Source organism: Epinephelus lanceolatus, chromosome 4, assembly GCF_041903045.1.
Source record: "Epinephelus lanceolatus isolate andai-2023 chromosome 4, ASM4190304v1, whole genome shotgun sequence".
Classification (NCBI taxonomy): Eukaryota; Metazoa; Chordata; class Actinopteri; order Perciformes; family Serranidae; genus Epinephelus; species Epinephelus lanceolatus.
This window is the reverse complement of record NC_135737.1, coordinates 27,497,479-27,515,292: the sequence shown is the minus strand read 5'-3', so window position 1 is coordinate 27,515,292 and position 17,814 is coordinate 27,497,479. Positions and strand designations below refer to the sequence as shown.

The following is a 17,814-nucleotide window of genomic DNA, read 5'->3' as shown; positions in this document are numbered from 1 at the left end:
TATCCTGCATCGGAGTTGGCCCTCAGTATCTCTTTGTCAGAGGCTGATCTTGTTAGTCCTGTCAGGGTATAGGTGCCAGGTAAACTGTCATCTCCAAACAGCATGAGATTTGGCAGCAGTGACATGCTGCTGAGAGGAAATTGATTGTTCTCCGCTTTAGGGCTCATCGATGCCATTAGGGTCTGCACAGATCTCTGCTCGTTATCATCAACAGGACCATGCAAAGCATCTGAGTGGGCTGTCTGCGCTGACAGTTTAAATGAGCGTGGCTGGCCTGAAGTCATGCCAGAGGCGGAGGAGGCGGGCTGATTTGTCTGAGGGGCAGATTGCCTTTGGTGAGGCAGGTCTATGGAGGTGTGGGCCACAGATGATAAGGCTTTGGCTGTGCGTGGCTTGGTAGATGAGTCATTATACATCCACTGGGTCGGTGTGGAATTCATTGAAGTGGATGTATTTACTTTTTCAATCATCACAGAGGTTAAAGGGTCCTTGACATTAGATTCAGATATATGTGCTGGCATAATGTATGCTCGCTCATTCTCATTCAGATTCTGTAAAAGTGAATTTGCCTCTGAATCCAAAGTACTGAATTTATTCCTATGATCTGAGATGGTGTAAAGAATTGATAGACTGAGAGTAGAGCTATTTACTGTAATGTGGGGCTTGGCTCTGAGGAGCTCTGCCGTGATTGCCAATCGTGGGGTGGTGGGTGGCAGCATATTACTTTTTAGTACAGTTGATGTAGTTGCACTGCTGTGCGGGGAACTTGTTGGCTCCAGTGCATCGCTGATCTTTGAGGTGCTAACTCCAAACACCAGAGAGAGTTTTGGGGCCAGTTTTGGTATGGCAGTCACAGAAAACGGAGCCTCGACAACTTTGACCTGAGTGCTTCCTTTGGTAAGTGAAGACGTAGGGCTGTGCTTTGTAAACATATGGGTGGACAGTTTAATCCGTGTGCTTGTCTCTTTGGGGAAAGATGTCACTCTTGATAGTTTCGGGCTTTGAAATCTCAGAGTTGAGTGCAGTGGTCTGTGATTGCTTGTCACTTTGTAGGAAAATGGCTTATTTTTCATTTCCACAATTTGTGCAACATGTTCACCTGGATGAATGCCCTTGTGTTCAGGGACTCTCAACTGTTTAATCAAACTATGGCAAGAAGACAGGTTTGTAACAGTGTGCCCTTTGTCTCTCATAAGATCTTTCGAATTAGTAGTAGGTCCAAGGGGAACATTTGTCATGTCCTCTCTCCCAATTTCCCTGTTACATTTGGTGTCTTGCTTGCTTGCTGCTTCCTGTCTTCTAGCCTCTGCTCCCTCTTTTGTCAAAGGTGCTCTCTGCTTCTCAGCTAAATCCTCTGTGAAATTCTTTGTATTTTTTTTAGTCACACCTTTTCCAGCACCTTCCTCATCTCTAACTTCCCCATGTCTTGGATGTTTCTCTTGTCTCAAAGTTATATCTTCCTCTCCTATGGTCCCTCCACCTCCCTCTCTACTTGTTTCGGCCTCATGCACTTCCATTTTAACCTCCTCCCGCTCTCTGTTTTGATTTATCTCTGCGCCAGTGCTAATTATTTTTTCTTGTTTTCCGCTCTCCATCTTATCTGATCTAAATAGCTCTTCTCTTTTGTTCCCCAACTTTTCATTATCCCTGCTCTCGCCTTCGTCCTGCAACTTTACTATCTCTTCTGTCTCTTTAATTTCTTTGCCTTGCTCGCCCTCCAACTTGATTATCTCTTTGTCCTCATCTTCTGCAACTACCGTCAACACCTGCTCATTTTTATCTCCTGGCTTCAGATTGTGGACTATTAGTGAATCTCTGCTATATTTTAGAAAAGATTGGCGTGTCGGTGCCACATGGATATCATTGCTAACATCAAACAATCTCTCCTGAGTGATTTTTGATTGACTTCCTGAAAGTCTGCTTGCTGTCATTCTCTCAAAGAATGTCTTGCTTGATATTGTTGTCAGAGTCGAAGTGGACACGTCATCATCCAAGTCTTGTTTTGGTTCAGACAGAAACAACTTCACAGGCACAACAACCTTTGTCATTGTCAAGGTTGGAGTTTGTGGTTCCTTCACAACTGGTTCACTCGCTGGCCCTGAGGGATCAACAAAGTACTGTTTAACAATGCTGTTTACAGTGTTAACTGTCTGAGAATCCTGCTCATCTGTCAGGTGTCTCTTTGTTGTTACAGATGTAAACTTGAATCCAGAATCCTTTAGTAACAAAGTCAATATGGGGTCTTTGGTCTTAGAGCTTTGTTGAGCTGGCGTTTGGCTCTTCAACACAGTGAACAATGAATCACCCCTTCCTGTCAGAGAGTGAGACTCCGGATTTTTGACTTCAGAAGTGGTTGGCCTACTAAGACTGAAGGATGCTATTGTGCTACGAGCTTCAATCAACCTCATTCTTGCAGTTGGATGTGATGCAGTGCTGTGATCACTACCTTCTGGAAAAACACTTTTCTGACTGCTGTGTGGAGCTTCAGTGATGTCAGCTGGTTTGCCTACTGACCCGCTTTTGAAGTCCAAAGGTTGGTTTTGGACAAATGCAGTTTTGAAGTTTGTTGAGAGACTGTGGGAAGTGTTGTTATGCTTACTGAAATGTATCAGTTTTGACTGTGGGTCCCAGATGCTCACCTTTTTTCTGAACGTCTCTTGTTTCCCCAGAGTATAGTCTGACTTTGATGAGCGATAAAACTCTGCGGTTGTTGAAATCAGCCTCAATTGTTTCATGGTGTTTTGTTGTGTTGCTGATGGCATCTCAGCAAGAGATAACGTGTCAAACGCATCTGTTTCAGTATCTGAGGGAAAGGATTTGATTTGGGAGTTATTGAAAATGTTTTGACCATGATTCACAGTTTTATTGGGGGGTGAAGGGAGAAAAGTCAGGTTGTAAACTGGTTGTTCCCTCACTTCAGAACTGAAGTGCTTGGTAATGCTTTTCTGAATGATGTCTTTGTTCAGCATTTCTTCTTGTTGTTCTCCTACCGACTGCTGATGTAAACTGGGTAATGAGGTTGTAAATTGACTGAAATCGAAAGTGAGCCCCTCTATACGAGGAGAGTCTGAGGAGCCATCAGGTGACAGTGCAGGCAGAGTCACAGATTTCTCAGTGGACACTTCTCTTCGATCTCTCTGGCAGGTCAAACACAAGTTTGTTACAGTGTTTCCTCTCACTGAATCTTCTGCTGTATTGCTTCGGAAGATGGATTGCACAGTACTGAGCGGATACCCGTTTCTATCCAGGTTTGAAATCCCCTTATTATCCTTGTCTTGAGATCGTTTGTCATCATTGTTATTACGCAGCACAGTCAGGTTATCAATTACACGAGGATGAGATGCAGATAGGATTGGAACTCCCGGCCCTCTGTCAGCAGATGTGAGAGTAATAGAGTCAGTGTTTCTCTGATTCCTGTTATCAAGCAGAGTGTGAAGCCAAAGGGACGCTTTCACTGCATCTGTGGACAAATAGACCCCTGGCTCGAAGGTCCCATTCATCTTTGATTCAAATGCAGCTCGTGTAGAAGAGAAAACGATTTTGTCATAATCAGAAATCAATGGGGGTTCTGATTCATTGTGAAACCTCGTAGCTGATGGATTATCTCGTGTTGATGTGAGAGAGGTTTGCCCATTTCTGGAAACAAAACTGCTCATTGAGCCAAATATATCTGATGCTTTTGTGATTTGTGTTCTCTCATATGATGGCGTTGGTCTGGTGTCAAACAAGACCGCCTCTGGAAACTTGGCAGCCACTGCCACTGCAGTGTGATGATGTGTATTCTCTGTAGGTACTGCTTCTATGCCCTGACCAATTGTGTTTTCCTCTTTCAAAAGCAGATCTTTTGTGACAGTCGTGCCTTTTGTTTGTTCTGCGTGGTAACCTTGAAAATCTTCTTTTTCTGCCTGGACTACAAAGAAAAAACATCATGTCACTCAGATTTCTTCCCCACAAGCTGTCCTTTCCAAAATGATCATGTAGCATAGAGCACAACTGAGATTCATTAGATCCATGCTGCACTGTCACATTTACTACATTTCAAGAGTTCATTCAAATTAAAATTCTGCACTATTTCAGATATTTACTCACTTTAGTCACAGTATTATAAAATGATTGCCAGATTGCTCTTGCTGTTTGCTGTATTGCAAGACTGAGAATGTGGGGGATGGGAGGTTATTATTCCAAATAAACAGTTTATCAGGAGGTCAATTAAAATTCAACACATATAAGAGTCGGGTTACTCCACAAACTCACATTAAAGAGACCGGATGCATTTCTAACACTGTTGTGGTGATGGAAGGGAGCAGTCTTGCCGGCACTTCATTTGTGCTCATCTCTGTCAGTGATTGTGGAAACTTGGAAAGAGCGTTGTTAGCTGATAAATTAGGATGCTTACTAATTAGATACTATTTTTGGATGTCTGTATTTGCATCAAGTGTTTCAGCCACAGTACAAAAAGTACAGTCTATTTGCAGATAGAAGGAGTAACAATATGATGGAGACAAAAAATAGTTCAGTGCTGGTTGTTACTTATTTGTACCAAATATAACGCACCCCCAGACTCAACATGTGCTGTTGGGGGGCGGAAGCACAGTAATTCAGTGATGCACCAATAATCAATGTTGTATTTGCATAAACATTTTGCAAATGTTCCCTGTAATGTCTCTGACAGTAAGTTAAACGCAAGCAAAATTGATGCTTTACATTCAAGCCTCCACAGGGTTCCTGTAATAATTTGAACCCTGTTGTGGCAGATACAAAGTCGAGGGGGGAAAGTTAATGGTGTTGACACCCCTTAGTGTGTGACTGATGGCTGAGATATAAAATGTTTGAGTCAGATGTTTTTACGGTTTCGGTTTGCCACTTAAATGACTCTGTGAAGGTGATTTCACGTCTCATCGTGTCAGTTATCAATTTAGATGATGACAACACCTGTAATGTGCAGGATATTAAAACATAAAAGAAATGATCAAAGACAGCGTGGTAGGCAAAAGAAACCAATTATAATAACAGAGCAGTATGCGGTTAGTTTTTTCTTTATGTTACATACTAAAGAGACAAGGTAGTAGTCTGCCACACTGGGAAGAAGACTTAGATTTACTTTGTCACTTAGTGGAGCTGTTTATTTCTGTTCTTTTGACATCCCACAAAATTAGTAGAAATTTGTTGGAAATATTTCTGCTTGCATGCCTTACTTTTGAAGTGAACATGATAGCTATTAAACTATTTTAACTTTAAGATGCAAGTGAAAAAGAAATCAAAGAGAATTCAGAAAAATGTCCTCAGCACTTTGTGTCACTGCAGATAAATACAACATTTATCTGCAGGGCTGTGTACTTCATAACAGACTGAGAAATATTAAAAAATTCCAGAAATTAATCGATCTATCTATCTATCTATCTATCTATCTATCTATCTGTCTATCTATCTATCAAGGATCAATATTTACCAGTAGTGTGCTGTACCTAAAACAATAAACACAAAAAATGAGCACATACCTGAAAGCAGGAAAAATCCTACTGTGAAACAGTAAAGCCTCCCCATTTCTGTTCCGTCTTGTTTACAATCACTCAAGCCCCAGTGAATAAGTGCTCTTATTACTGTTTAATCCAACTGAGCAGAAGGTATCAGTAGTTTGCAGACACACACAGATGGTGTGATCCCTTACAGGGAGCTTTTGTCCTCTGCAGTTCATTTATACATGGATTAAATTTCTCAGAAACCGTTCCTTTAACAGCCACTGCAGGTACCTCGTAGCCAACAGGTAGAAAGATGTTAGGAGCAGTAAATCTATATTGGATAACGCCTCTGTTTGATTTATTCATTTATGATGTTACTATGATATTAATAAACCATTGAACATTACTGATGTCATTGCTAAATAATTAGGATACACCTTCTCATCTGTTCTTTGAAGGGTAACTTCAAACTGAAACCTATTCCCCTATGTTTGTGTGTCCAAGTCACTAATAAGAACAACTATTTTTGAAACTGGTCCAGTATTGAATGACAGGGCTGCAGCCAGCAGTGGCAAAACAGACTGCAGTGTAATCACTGCAGATGATCGTGCACTGCCAATTTACGTCCACTAAACATGCTCATTTTTGTCACTGACAGGCTCAGATTGTCATTATGTGTCTGACAACATTATAGAAAGGATCAGAGGTCAATACTTTTGTAAAAGAGTAAGATGCTTTTTAAATCTATTTAAATACAATGTCATTTTAACATGCTTAGAGAGAGCACATTTTTACATTTGGGCGAATTTAAGGTTTATTTTAATCAAACCAGCGCTTACAATTGTTGGGAAAATTGAAATAACCAAGAAGGTTTTTCGAGTTTTGCTTTGTTTCTGTCAACTCTGAATAAAGTGTGCTTTACAATGACAAAATTACTGTTTATTTAAATGCAGGTTGGTGGGACTGCTGATAGCAATTTCAGGGCTGTTTCTGGTTAAACAAAAAGGATCTTACTGTTTAACAAAAAAAGTCTATCCCTGTAGGGATCTGCTTCATAATGTCACAATAACAATCAGAGCCTGTCAGTGGCAAAAACAACAACTTTCAGTGGATGTAAATTGACTGGCATATTTGCTCCAAGTGATAACACTGCAGCCTGTTTCACAGCTGCCGGCTGCACCACTATCACTTGGTGCTGGACATTCATTCTTTAATTTCTGTAACAACTTATCCTGTTGGGGGTCGCGAGAGGCTGGAGCCTATCCCAGCTGATATTGGGCGAGAGGCAGGGTACACCCTGGACAGGTCACCAGACTATGGCAGGGCTGACACATACAGACAGACAACCATTCACATTCACACCTACGGACAATTTAGAGTCACCAATTAACCTGCATGTCTTTGGAATGTCTTTGGAGTACCCGCAGACACGAAAAGAACATGCAAACTCCACACAGAGGGGTTCCCCCACGCTGGGTTCAAACTAGGAACCCTCTTGCTGTGAGGTGATAACGTTAACCACTGCACCACCGTGCCACCAGGGTACTGGACCAAAAATTTGCCTTAATGAGTCACTTACACACAAAAAATAAGAAAATAGGGTCCAGGGTGAAAATTACTGAAGTTATCCTTTTACTCTTTAAGTGATCACAAAGTCATTAGTAGGGAACAGAAACTTTGTAGAACCTGAAATTCATTTCTGCTTAAATTTAATTGCAATTAAATACACTTCCTGTCATTCACACCTGTGTGCTTAACACTAATGAGACCATTTGTTAACCATCTTAGTTTAGCATACACCAGTTTCTAAGTAACACCAAACATGAAGTACAGCTAAAGCTAATGAGAGGGTCTTTAGTATTATGTCTCAATTAAAGTAATGGACACATTAAAATTTTCATCTGAAGATGGTGCAAGATGAGGAGTTGTATTCGGCGTCCGGAAGTTATATTGTATTCGTTCTGAGGGGAGCATGATCGTTTGTACCAAATTTAATGGTTGCACCAGTAGGAGTCAGGAGATCACCAAAGTTATCAGGATTAGGATTTATCCTTTGAGGATCATGAATGTCTACACTTTTGTTTTCTTTTTGTCCTCTTTACACTAAGTCCTCCTGTAGATGTTGAGATATCTGTAACAACTTTTATGGCAGGCAATACAATACAATACATGCACATACCCCCCAAAAAACACTCACTCACCTAAAACCACAACCTCTACCATCAGACCTTTTCGTAATATAGAGTAGCTAAGATAACAGCAAACATCATTCCAGTTCCACTTGTCTCTCCAAGTTTAGACTCCACATAACAGTGGGTGTGCAAACATTTTGCTAGCAGAGTTATAACTCTGACCTTCTCATAGTGGCTGTGCTCAGCATTCAAGGAGTGTTTCGAGCTGTTGTCACACAGCTGCATTAAATTCCTGGGCACAGCCACCTCTGTGAGACATGCAAATCAAGCAGGTCCCAAACTGTTAAGTATTTAAAATGCAAATTTATTTTGAGATGACTGTCCTTTTGGTATTTCTATCCAGAGAATCCAAACATAGCTAAAAGTTGTTTTTTTTTGTTTTTTTGTTTTTTTAATCAGTGATAAATACACTCAGCTGTCCCATTCTGGATATTAAATCCAAAAATAAACAAACCACACACCTGAAGAACCATAAAATAAGAGATATACCAAAGGCTGGTGTGAAGTAAAATGACCCTTTAGGACACACACTTTATTACTTCTGCCAAGGAGGTTGTGTTTTCTGATCAGTTTGTTTGTCTTTGGCCCGCAGGAAAAACTGCTGGTCTGTTTTTCATGAAACTTGGTGGAAGGTGAAGCACGGGCCAAGGAAGAACCCATTACATTTTGGAGCAGATCTGAACCACAAGGCACGTACACTTTTTTGTTTTTTACTTTCGTTTACGTCATGAGATAGGGCATTTGGCCTTGACAAAGTAGATGCCATACATCTTCAAATCCAGTAGTTGAAAGCAAAGTTTAAAAGTGACAAACATCCAAAAATGATGACTCAATATCACAGTCCACATGCACAGGTACGATACCAGTTGGGTAACTTTCATGTGCAGTCATTATGCAGCACTCAGGCACGGTGGTTTCATGGGAGAACTGGTACAACTGTATCATCACATGTGTAAGTGTTATGTCACCAAATCATACTGCTTTGCATAACAAGGATTTTTTTTCTATACACAAATTTGAATTTGGCTCAAGAAAACATTTCATCCTTGCGAACATACAGTTTTCATAACTGTTCTTGAACATGCTGCCATGTGCATGATATTATTCCAGCCTCAGCATTTGTTATTTGTACATAAAGTATGTACATGATAACAAAGCTTTTTAATAAAAGACTGAACTATTGGCCACGGCCGAGGTCTTCAAGTGCCCTTCTAGTTTAAACTTGTGATTATAGTCACATAAATGATGGACAGAAGTGCCAGTGACACTAAGTGTTAAGCAAGCAGTGTATTCAGTTCTTTGCCTGTAACACACCTCTTTATTGTAAATTAATGAATGCCCTTCGAGATGGATGAGTAAGAGCCTCTGTGAACCCTAACACCACAGGGATACATTGTTCTGATCTGTGTCTCACATCAATATGTAAATGCTGTCTGATCAATATCCGCCCTTCAGAACCAAACAAATACATTCTGTTTCACTGCATACGTGATCTTGGATGGATTGTCATATATTCATTTGCTTTGTAAAATGAGAATGTGCTATTAAATATTACTGATGTTTTCATCTAATAATAGACAATTAAAGATGGTAAAAATGAACTGAACATGCACCTCCATTCACACCTATGTATGGTAACTGACCACATAAATTCATATGAGTTTGAAAAACAAGGACAGCCAAGAACATCTCAAATGTTTACGACCTTGTTTATGTAGATGAAGCAATTAAGAGGAGAATCTTATTCTTGAGTTTTATACTCTCAAGACAGCAAAAAAATCTATACTACTTAAAAAAAGACAGGTATCGATTGGAAAAGCAATTATGCTCAAAGTTTTAAAAAAGAATTTGAAAGGAAAGGAATAACGTAACTACCAGGATTGGTGTTTTTGAGTGAATTTTTGTTCTCCCTGAAAGGTGGGAAGGTGTCTAAGCCCAAAACAGAACACAGAGGAGAACCAAACTGATGACAAGCAGAATGTGTTACTGGGTTCATGTGATGAGCTTCATACAGGAGTGCAGGATCTCAAGGCCGTGAAGTTCTCGAAGTTTGTTCATATGTCTGGAATTGAAGAGAGCAGCTCATTAAAAGAAAACACAGTGACAGGGTGTTCAGTGGGTTGGCACTGAATAGAAACAACAGTAGTGTGAACCAAAGATCAAGACATCTTCAGCACAGTCACAGCGGAGCTCTGTAGCCTGGAGGTACTGTGAAAATGTTCCTAGGAACAAATAGACATGTTTGGTGCTGCCCTCTTCCATTATTGAGGACAGTGCAACATTATATGAAGATGGCCTACAGTACCACATCGTTGTTCAGTGATCACATTTTATTTAACCCATCTTTGAGTGTAGAAATAACAAGCTGTTCACACTTAAATCTTACACTGCAGTACAAAATGAAACCCTTTCTAAATGAAAACACTATGGAAGTTCAAGGTCTGGTGTGTAGGTTGCAGAACTGAAACATCTCCTGTGTGCCAAACTTGTAAGAAAATTATGGTGGCCAACGAAAAAACACAAATGCCCCTATCTAAAGCCGGTGTTTGGTTTGTCCATCCTGGGCCTTGATGGACTAAAGAGGACCTGCTCCGTATGTAGATATAAACAGCTCATTCTAGGGTAACAAAAATACAATTCTTACATTCAGGTGATTATAAAATAATGAAATAATGCCATTTGTGCCAATAGATGCCCCAAATTCTTTCACAGTGGACCTTCAATGTAAGAGGAGTTATTGTAAACCTGTAGGTAATGTACACTTGTGGCTTACATAAAGCACTATAATACGTAGTAGTAGTTTTTGTATAAGTTTTTGTTTTTGTATAAGATGCTGGAGAGATGGCTTAGATACCAAATGTCCTAGGTGTATATGGTAAACTCAGAAAATATTGCTCTCGATTTACCGGTCGATCTAGGTTCCAACCCTCACCTATGGTCACGAGCTCTGGGTAGCGACCGAAAGAACGAGATCGCAAGTACAAGCGGCCGAAATGAGTTTCCTCCGCAGGGTGGCTAGGCTCAGCCTTAGGGATAGGGTGAGGAACTCGGACATCCAGGAGGGACTCAGAGTAGAGCCGCTGCTCCTCCACATCGAGAGGAGCCAGTTGAGGTGGTTCAGGCATCTGGTAAGGATGCCTTCCGGACGCCTCCCTTGGGAGGTGTTTCGGGCATGTCCAACCGGGACGAGACCTCAGGGCTGCCCCAGGACACGCTGGAAGGACTACATCACTCGGCTGGCCTGGGAATGCCTCGGGGTTCCCGTGGAAGAGCTGACGGAAGTGGCTGGGGAGAGGACTGTCTGGGCTTCTTTGCTAAGGCTGCTGCCCCCGTGACCCGGATAAGCGGAGGACGACAAGTACGAGTACGCGAAAATATTCAAACCCAATCACCTCTTTCAAATTTTGTTATGTTGTTGTATAAAATTTTCAAACCCTTTGCTATGACAGAATTTAGCTAAGGCACCTCCCATTTCCCTTTATGATCTCTGAGATGTTTCTACACCTTGATTGAAGTCTACCTGTGGTTAATTCAACTGACTGGATGTGATCTGGAAGGGCACACCTTTCTAAAAATGATCACTCAGCTAACAATGCATGTCAGCAAAAGCCAAGCCATGAGGTCAGAACAACTGCCTGAAGGACTTTCCTGCAATTCCTGGTGTGGCCAAAATAACATTCAAATATTTGTTTTACGACAAACTTAAGATTTTAAAAACTAGTTGGCAGATTATTGGATATTAAGAACAAGAAAACATCACTTGTAGCCCTAAAATATATCCAACAGACAGCAATTTTGATGGACAAATGCAATCAACTTATCAAATAATGACTAAGCAGTAAATCAACCACAACTATTGGGAGAAAGTGGTGTGTTATGGCTATCACTGCGTATTAGTGTAGTTAGTCACACATTAGTGTGATATATTAATAACATATAATGTATATAGTCATGTCAGTGTGAACCAGAAGTCATAAATTTCCCGAGCATTTGACCAATATCTTTAACCAAAGCCAGAATATCACATTATCTCATTCTGCTGATGCATTTCATCTCATCTATCAACGCTCCTTCAGGCTAGTTTCTAGACTGTAATCAGCAGCATGTGGTTTATAGAGCGGGGTGAGAGGGCACCTGGGTTCAGATCGACACAGCTTCCCCAGAGCAATCGCTGCATTTTGCCGCACAGCTGTCCTCTTAGTGTCCCCTGCAGCGTGGCGCAGCAGCAGCAGCACAATATCAGTGCCCAGCAGGGTGCTGGCAATTCCTTCCAATTTAAGGCAGTGGGCCAAGCAGAGGGCTGCATTTCCTGACACCATCTCATCACAGCTGGAACCCAGCAAATGACGTAAAATAGACAGTTCTGTGAGGAATGATAAATGAACAGCAAATAAGAAGAGAATAGCATTCTTATATATGAACAAACAAACACATAACGACATGAAAATCAACAGATATACTTCACACTGCACTCATACATGCAGTATGCATACAAATGTAGACACATACACACACTTAATTTGCATATTAGGTCAAGCCTAAAATATTATTCATAAACTAATGAAAGAGCATCTTAAAGTAATGCTAACATGTCAATCATTTCTTACTTTTATCAGACTTCACCAGCTTCTCCCGTGCTGAGTGACTGGCAGCAGTGCACACTGTTAGAGTCTTAATGGCATACTTAGTGGCAGTCTGCCCTGTTCCCTGTGTACGCAGACACAGAAATAAATCAAAAATGATGTGAGACAAGTTGAACAAACATCTGTAAACTCCAACTTTATGACAACACTTACTGTAGTGGTCAGAAAGACTGACCTGTAGTGGAATTAATAATAATAATAATCGTCATCATTATTATCATCATCGTCATCACATTGTTTTGCCACCTTTCAAACAGAGTTACAAAGTACTTTGCAATAATAAATCTAAGAAACATGTACAACATATAAAACAGGATAAATGGTATAAGAAGTAACAATAAATACCATCCATTAAAAAAAGCCAAATGGTAACAGTGAATTTTAAGAAGAGAGTTGAAAGAGGTCAGTGAGTTTGTCTGCCTAAGGTCCTCTGGCAAGGAGTCTCACAGCTGAGGGGCTCGGACAGTAAAAGCTCCGTCATCTTTAGTGACAATTCAAGATTTTGGAACCATGAGAAGAGCCTCGTGGTAGGATTTCAGGCAGTGGTCAGACTCATGGGAAATTAACAGATCACAGATGTAGGCAGGAGCTTGACCATTCAAGGCTTTAAAAACAAGCAGTAAAATCTTAATATCAGTTCTTAAACTCACAGGTGATCAGTGAAGGGCAAGGATTGGTGAGATGTGGTAAACTGTCTTAGTACCAGCTTAGTACAAAGTATTTTGTATGAGTTAGAGTCTCAGACGTTATGTCTGTTGATGCCAGAGTAGAGGGCATTGCATTAATAAAGTCTAGTCAAGTCTTATCTTATCTTAAAGCACGGATCACCTATTCTAAATCTGCAAGGGAAAGAAATGACTTGATTTTTGTTAAATGTCTCAGTTCGGTAAAACAGGACTGCACAACTTTATCCACCTGGACACCGAAAGACAGTGCTGAGTCAAAGATGACTCCCAGGTTACAGTCATCTTTTTGTATGTTTCTGATTTGTTGTTTTTCTTTGATTTTGACAAATTAGTAATAGAACACATACACTATTACCTCAAATATAGATCCAAATTAGAGAGATTAATACTTTTTACAAATAAGTTGCTTTTTCATGAGCATGTTTTCATCATGTCTCCACATCATGATGATAGTTAATGTGTAAGGGTATATGTCTTCATGGGCTGTTCAGGAATAATTAGGATGTTTGGCAAACAAAAGAGCATTCCATGAGTAAAATACAAGAGTTAATGTATTCATAGATACTTGGCTGTTTGTACACTTACAGTATGTACCTTCAGCAGTCGGCACATGGCACAGACCACATCCCCCTGAATAACATGCTGAACAGCCTCAAGGGACTGAGGGAGAACAGTGCTTAGCACGCCTGTGGCTCTCTGGAGGACAAAGAAGAATGTTGGCATTAGAAAGGGAGATAACAGAAGATAGAGAAGAGCAGAAACAGGATAGCAAAGTATCAAGAGAAAACTTCTGTGGGGGAAGGAAAGTTAGGAGACAGAAAACCAAAGAAAAACAGCTCCTACCAGAGACAAAGAGAATGGGAGAGTGTAGTTGGAAGAAGGTGGAGAAAAGGAGAAAACGTGAAATCCGTCAGTGTTATGTGAGGTGCTTGCTGCAAAAGTGCAGAAAGTCCATTATAAAGATGGTGAGGGCGTTGCTTGAAAACATGCCTGACTGAACATATAATTATAGTGAACCTTTCAAGGACAGGATAATACAAAGAAAGATAAGAAGAACAAGCTTAAGAATAGAAGCAAAGTGGGGCGTCGGTGGCTTAGTGGGTAGAGCAGGCGCCCCATGTACAAGGCTGTTGCCGCAGCGGCCCAGGCTCGAATCCAGCCTGTGGCCCTTTGCTGCATGTCATCCCCTCTCTCTCTCTCCCCCCCCCCTTCACACTTACCTGTCCTGTCCATTAAAGGCAAAAGAGCCCAAAAAATAGCTTTTAAAAAAAACAGAAGCAAACAAGAATTAGAGGTCACATGAATGCTTGCGTTGTCTTGCAGGGGGATCTCTTGATGCCCACCATTTACATACATTCAAGGGCACAAATAAAGTAATTTCAGGGTATGAAATAGTCAATAAAGATGGCAAAGTAAGTACGTTTAGTGAGCAAATTAGTTATTTCAAAGAATTATTTGTGGCCCTCATCAGCCACATTCATAGCAGCAGCAGGCAGCCATTTTCACAAAATAAGCTCTGATTAACCCACTGCGCACTGCATCCCCAGAACCAAATGGAAGACAGACAAATTGAGCTGAAAATAAAGATATTTTTCTCAGGAGTTAGTGGAGAGCAAAGCTAAAGCTCAGAGCTAAGAGACTCTCCAAACCTCAGTACCAGCGAGAGAAATTGCAAGAAAAAAAAAAAGTTGGCATTTAACATTTGAATACATTGAAAATTTAAGTTTCAACAGTGCTGTGGATAACGTGTGTTTACATTTAGGCACAAAAACTACTTGGTTATGGTTTGAAAAAAATGTTTTAGCTTAAAATAACCTATTTGAGTGCATAATGCCAACAGGAAAAGCAGCAATGTCTCGATAAAAAAACAATGGCTTTCCGTGGCACTATCCTCACTAAATGGAGCCTAAAAAGCTGATGGTAAAACAGCAATGACTTGCTAAAAAAATCAACCAGTTTTGCTGTTTGCTGGTCTCAAACAGTAGTCTGCAGCTTGGCAGCTGTCTCACCAGGGATACACACCATCCACTGTCGCCTCTACCTTAGCTCATATATGATGTCACTTCAGAAACGTTAACATGATATGTATGAAACATGCAGATGTATGTATTGGCTGGTTAAAATCAGCCCAGCAGAAATAATTAGGGCTTCAGGGCTTTGGTGTAACCATTATGATGCATTAAAGACACAAGTGAAGTGAGGTCAACACAAGAAAAGAAAAAACAGAGCAGAAATTGAAAAGAAAAAGGATGTTGACAAAGGTGACAATGAAGAAAAAGTTCCAGCCATGTAGTGAGTGAGCACTAAAACAGAGTAAGGAGACAGATGGGTGGAAGTGTGTGACTCTGAGGGCATTGCATAATCAGTGTGAAACTGCTATAACAGCCATTAGCACAGACAACAGCACCTGGAGCTGGAGTTTTAATCAACGGTAATGACACATATATAGGATCCTCTGAACATTGTAAATTGCTGTTACCACCTTATGAGGCTCATTGAGAGTGAGCTCACAAGCCCTAGAAAAGGCGCATTATCCAAGACGAACGCCTTACATTTTCATCTAGTTACCTGAAAAGATGGTTTTATACTACATAGGATGTATGAAAGTGTGGAAAACAAACAAAACAAAGTTTTTAACAAGCGTACTAATATTTTTCAAACCGGTCTTGATCCAACACAGCCAAACATGAAAACCTAATGGTTAGTTATTATACAGTAAAGCAGCTACATGTATGATGTGTTGGGGTTTTTCAACCCTCCTGAGTACTGTAGTGTAGTGCTCAAGTAAGGGTCTCTCACAGTTATGATTCCTCCGTCACTATCCCTCAGCAGGCCCAGGCAGCAGTCGCTGAGTGAAACAGCTTGTTCCTAGAATAAGAAGATGGAAATGTAGCCAAACCAATTTTCACATGCATTTCACCTCTGGATAGGTGGCACATCATAGTTCACACAATTGTCCCCTCTTATTCCCTTGTCCGTTGGCTTATAATATCTTTCCAATGCATATTATAAAGTGCTATGAAGCAAATTTTCTCTAAAAACATATAAATCTGTCACAGTGGCCCCCACACTGAACAACAACTCAGCTCAAGGTACAATATTATCATATTATCAGTTGGTACAGTGCCCACTCTGAAGATAAGAAGAGATAAGGTAGAAGATCATTTTTGTACTCCTAACATATTCATGCATAACTGAACCTCCACTCCAGGTAAAGTAAACATCACACATTAAATATCACACATCACATGTTTTACCTGAATGACTGGAGATGGAAGAGCTGAAAGGTTGATGATCAAACCGAGCATGCGGTAAATGACCTCTTTGTATTCAAATGCACTGCATTGCCTCTGTAATGACAGCCAATAAATTCTACACTCATAATCTGCATACGTACGAGTTTTACACATATATATACATACATATATCATACTTACAATGGCAACCACAAAGGCCTTCCAGCATTCCGGATCATGAGCAAAACTGTTACGGATGGCATCATCTTGAGCCAGGCAGCCAACAGCTGATATCAGTGACGCAAGAAGAAGCTGATTGGACTCGCTGATATTTCTCTGGAAAATGAAGAAAACAAATGTGTACATTTGCCTAGAAACATGCACATAAACATATCTATACATACTCAATGCATGCTGTTTAGTATAAAACTTTGTATGTACATAACTTACCAGTATTGTTGTAAATGGCACAATGACAGAGTCTGTGACCACGTCCCTTAACTGAATGCAAAATCTGTAGGAAAATATGAAAATTTTTCTACTGTACATGTAAAATAAACATAATATGTATATCAGTATATATGTATAAATACACACAATAGTTCCACTATTAAAGAGAAGTAGCACTACAACATCACACTCGTTGTATTACAATAAACATGCAAGAGTGAGGAGGAAGTGAGTAAAGTCAAATTTGAGCCTCCATTTAAGTTCTTCACAGTCGAGCATGACACAACTCAGCAAAACTACCAGAATAAGAATCACTGCCAACTGCATCAAAAACCACCGCATACTCATATCTACTTCTGAAAAATCCATTTACTGTCTGAGTCATAAAGGCTAATTGGTTATTGCACTTCAAAACAGCATTGATTGTCATTTCTCTGAAGATTCACAGTTATGCACATCAAAGGCAGTAAAAGGCAGAAGGACTAAAAACAATTATAGCTGCTGCGCAGCGATGGGTCGGGTCCGGGCATTTTTGGGCAATTCTGAGCAACAAGCAGAAGAATTGGAAAACATTTAGGAATTTAGCAACACAATCTGCCTTTTGCATCAGCTGAGGCTTGAACTCACAACCTCTGAGACTAAGGATCAAGTTCTATCTCACTGAACTAATTAGTCAGTGACAATTCATGCGTAGCTTCACAAATTGACTAAGCCAGAGGTGCAGGTTTAGCAGCCGTCCATGCATGGAAAAGCAGATTTCAAACCACTGTAAATAAATTCAGTTATCAAAATAAAAATCTGAAAATACACATACTGCATCTAGACAGCATGGAGATTAGGGCTGGGTTAAACGATTATTTTTGTAATCGATTAATCTAGAAAATAGTTTTTCGATGCATCGATTAATCTAACGATTCATTTTTAAATCCGATTCGATTCGATTTCGATTCCATTATCGATTATCTCCCCATAATTTGACGTATATAGCAATTAATGCTAATTTATCTCCATGAATAAAACACAAATTTCTTCTTTCCAATATATTTTTATTATCAAGTTCAAAAATGAATTGTATTGAACAACACAACAATAAAGTGCACACAGTTGTAGTGCAATGGAATCCTATAATAAAAAAATAATAAAATAAA

The 17,814-nt window shown here is 40.1% G+C and overlaps 1 protein-coding gene across 2 annotated transcripts in view; it reads right to left on the bottom strand.

Moving 5' to 3' along the window:
• Positions 1-7,195: 7,195 nt before the first annotated feature.
• ttc12 (tetratricopeptide repeat domain 12) overlaps positions 7,196-17,814 on the bottom strand; it is a 28,521-nt gene continuing 17,902 nt past the window's right edge. The window contains exons 14-21 of one of the 2 annotated variants that reach the window (XM_033632179.2): positions 16,667-16,730; positions 16,418-16,552; positions 16,238-16,330; positions 15,780-15,848; positions 13,566-13,676; positions 12,259-12,358; positions 11,786-12,014; positions 7,196-9,713 (exon numbers count right to left, since the gene is read on the bottom strand). In XM_033632179.2, the coding sequence (XP_033488070.1) occupies positions 9,644-9,713; positions 11,786-12,014; positions 12,259-12,358; positions 13,566-13,676; positions 15,780-15,848; positions 16,238-16,330; positions 16,418-16,552; positions 16,667-16,730 (871 nt within the window). In that variant the 3' untranslated portion in view covers positions 7,196-9,643. The remainder of the gene's footprint in view (positions 9,714-11,785; positions 12,015-12,258; positions 12,359-13,565; positions 13,677-15,779; positions 15,849-16,237; positions 16,331-16,417; positions 16,553-16,666; positions 16,731-17,814) is intronic. The other variant, XM_033632180.2, reaches the window with a different exon arrangement.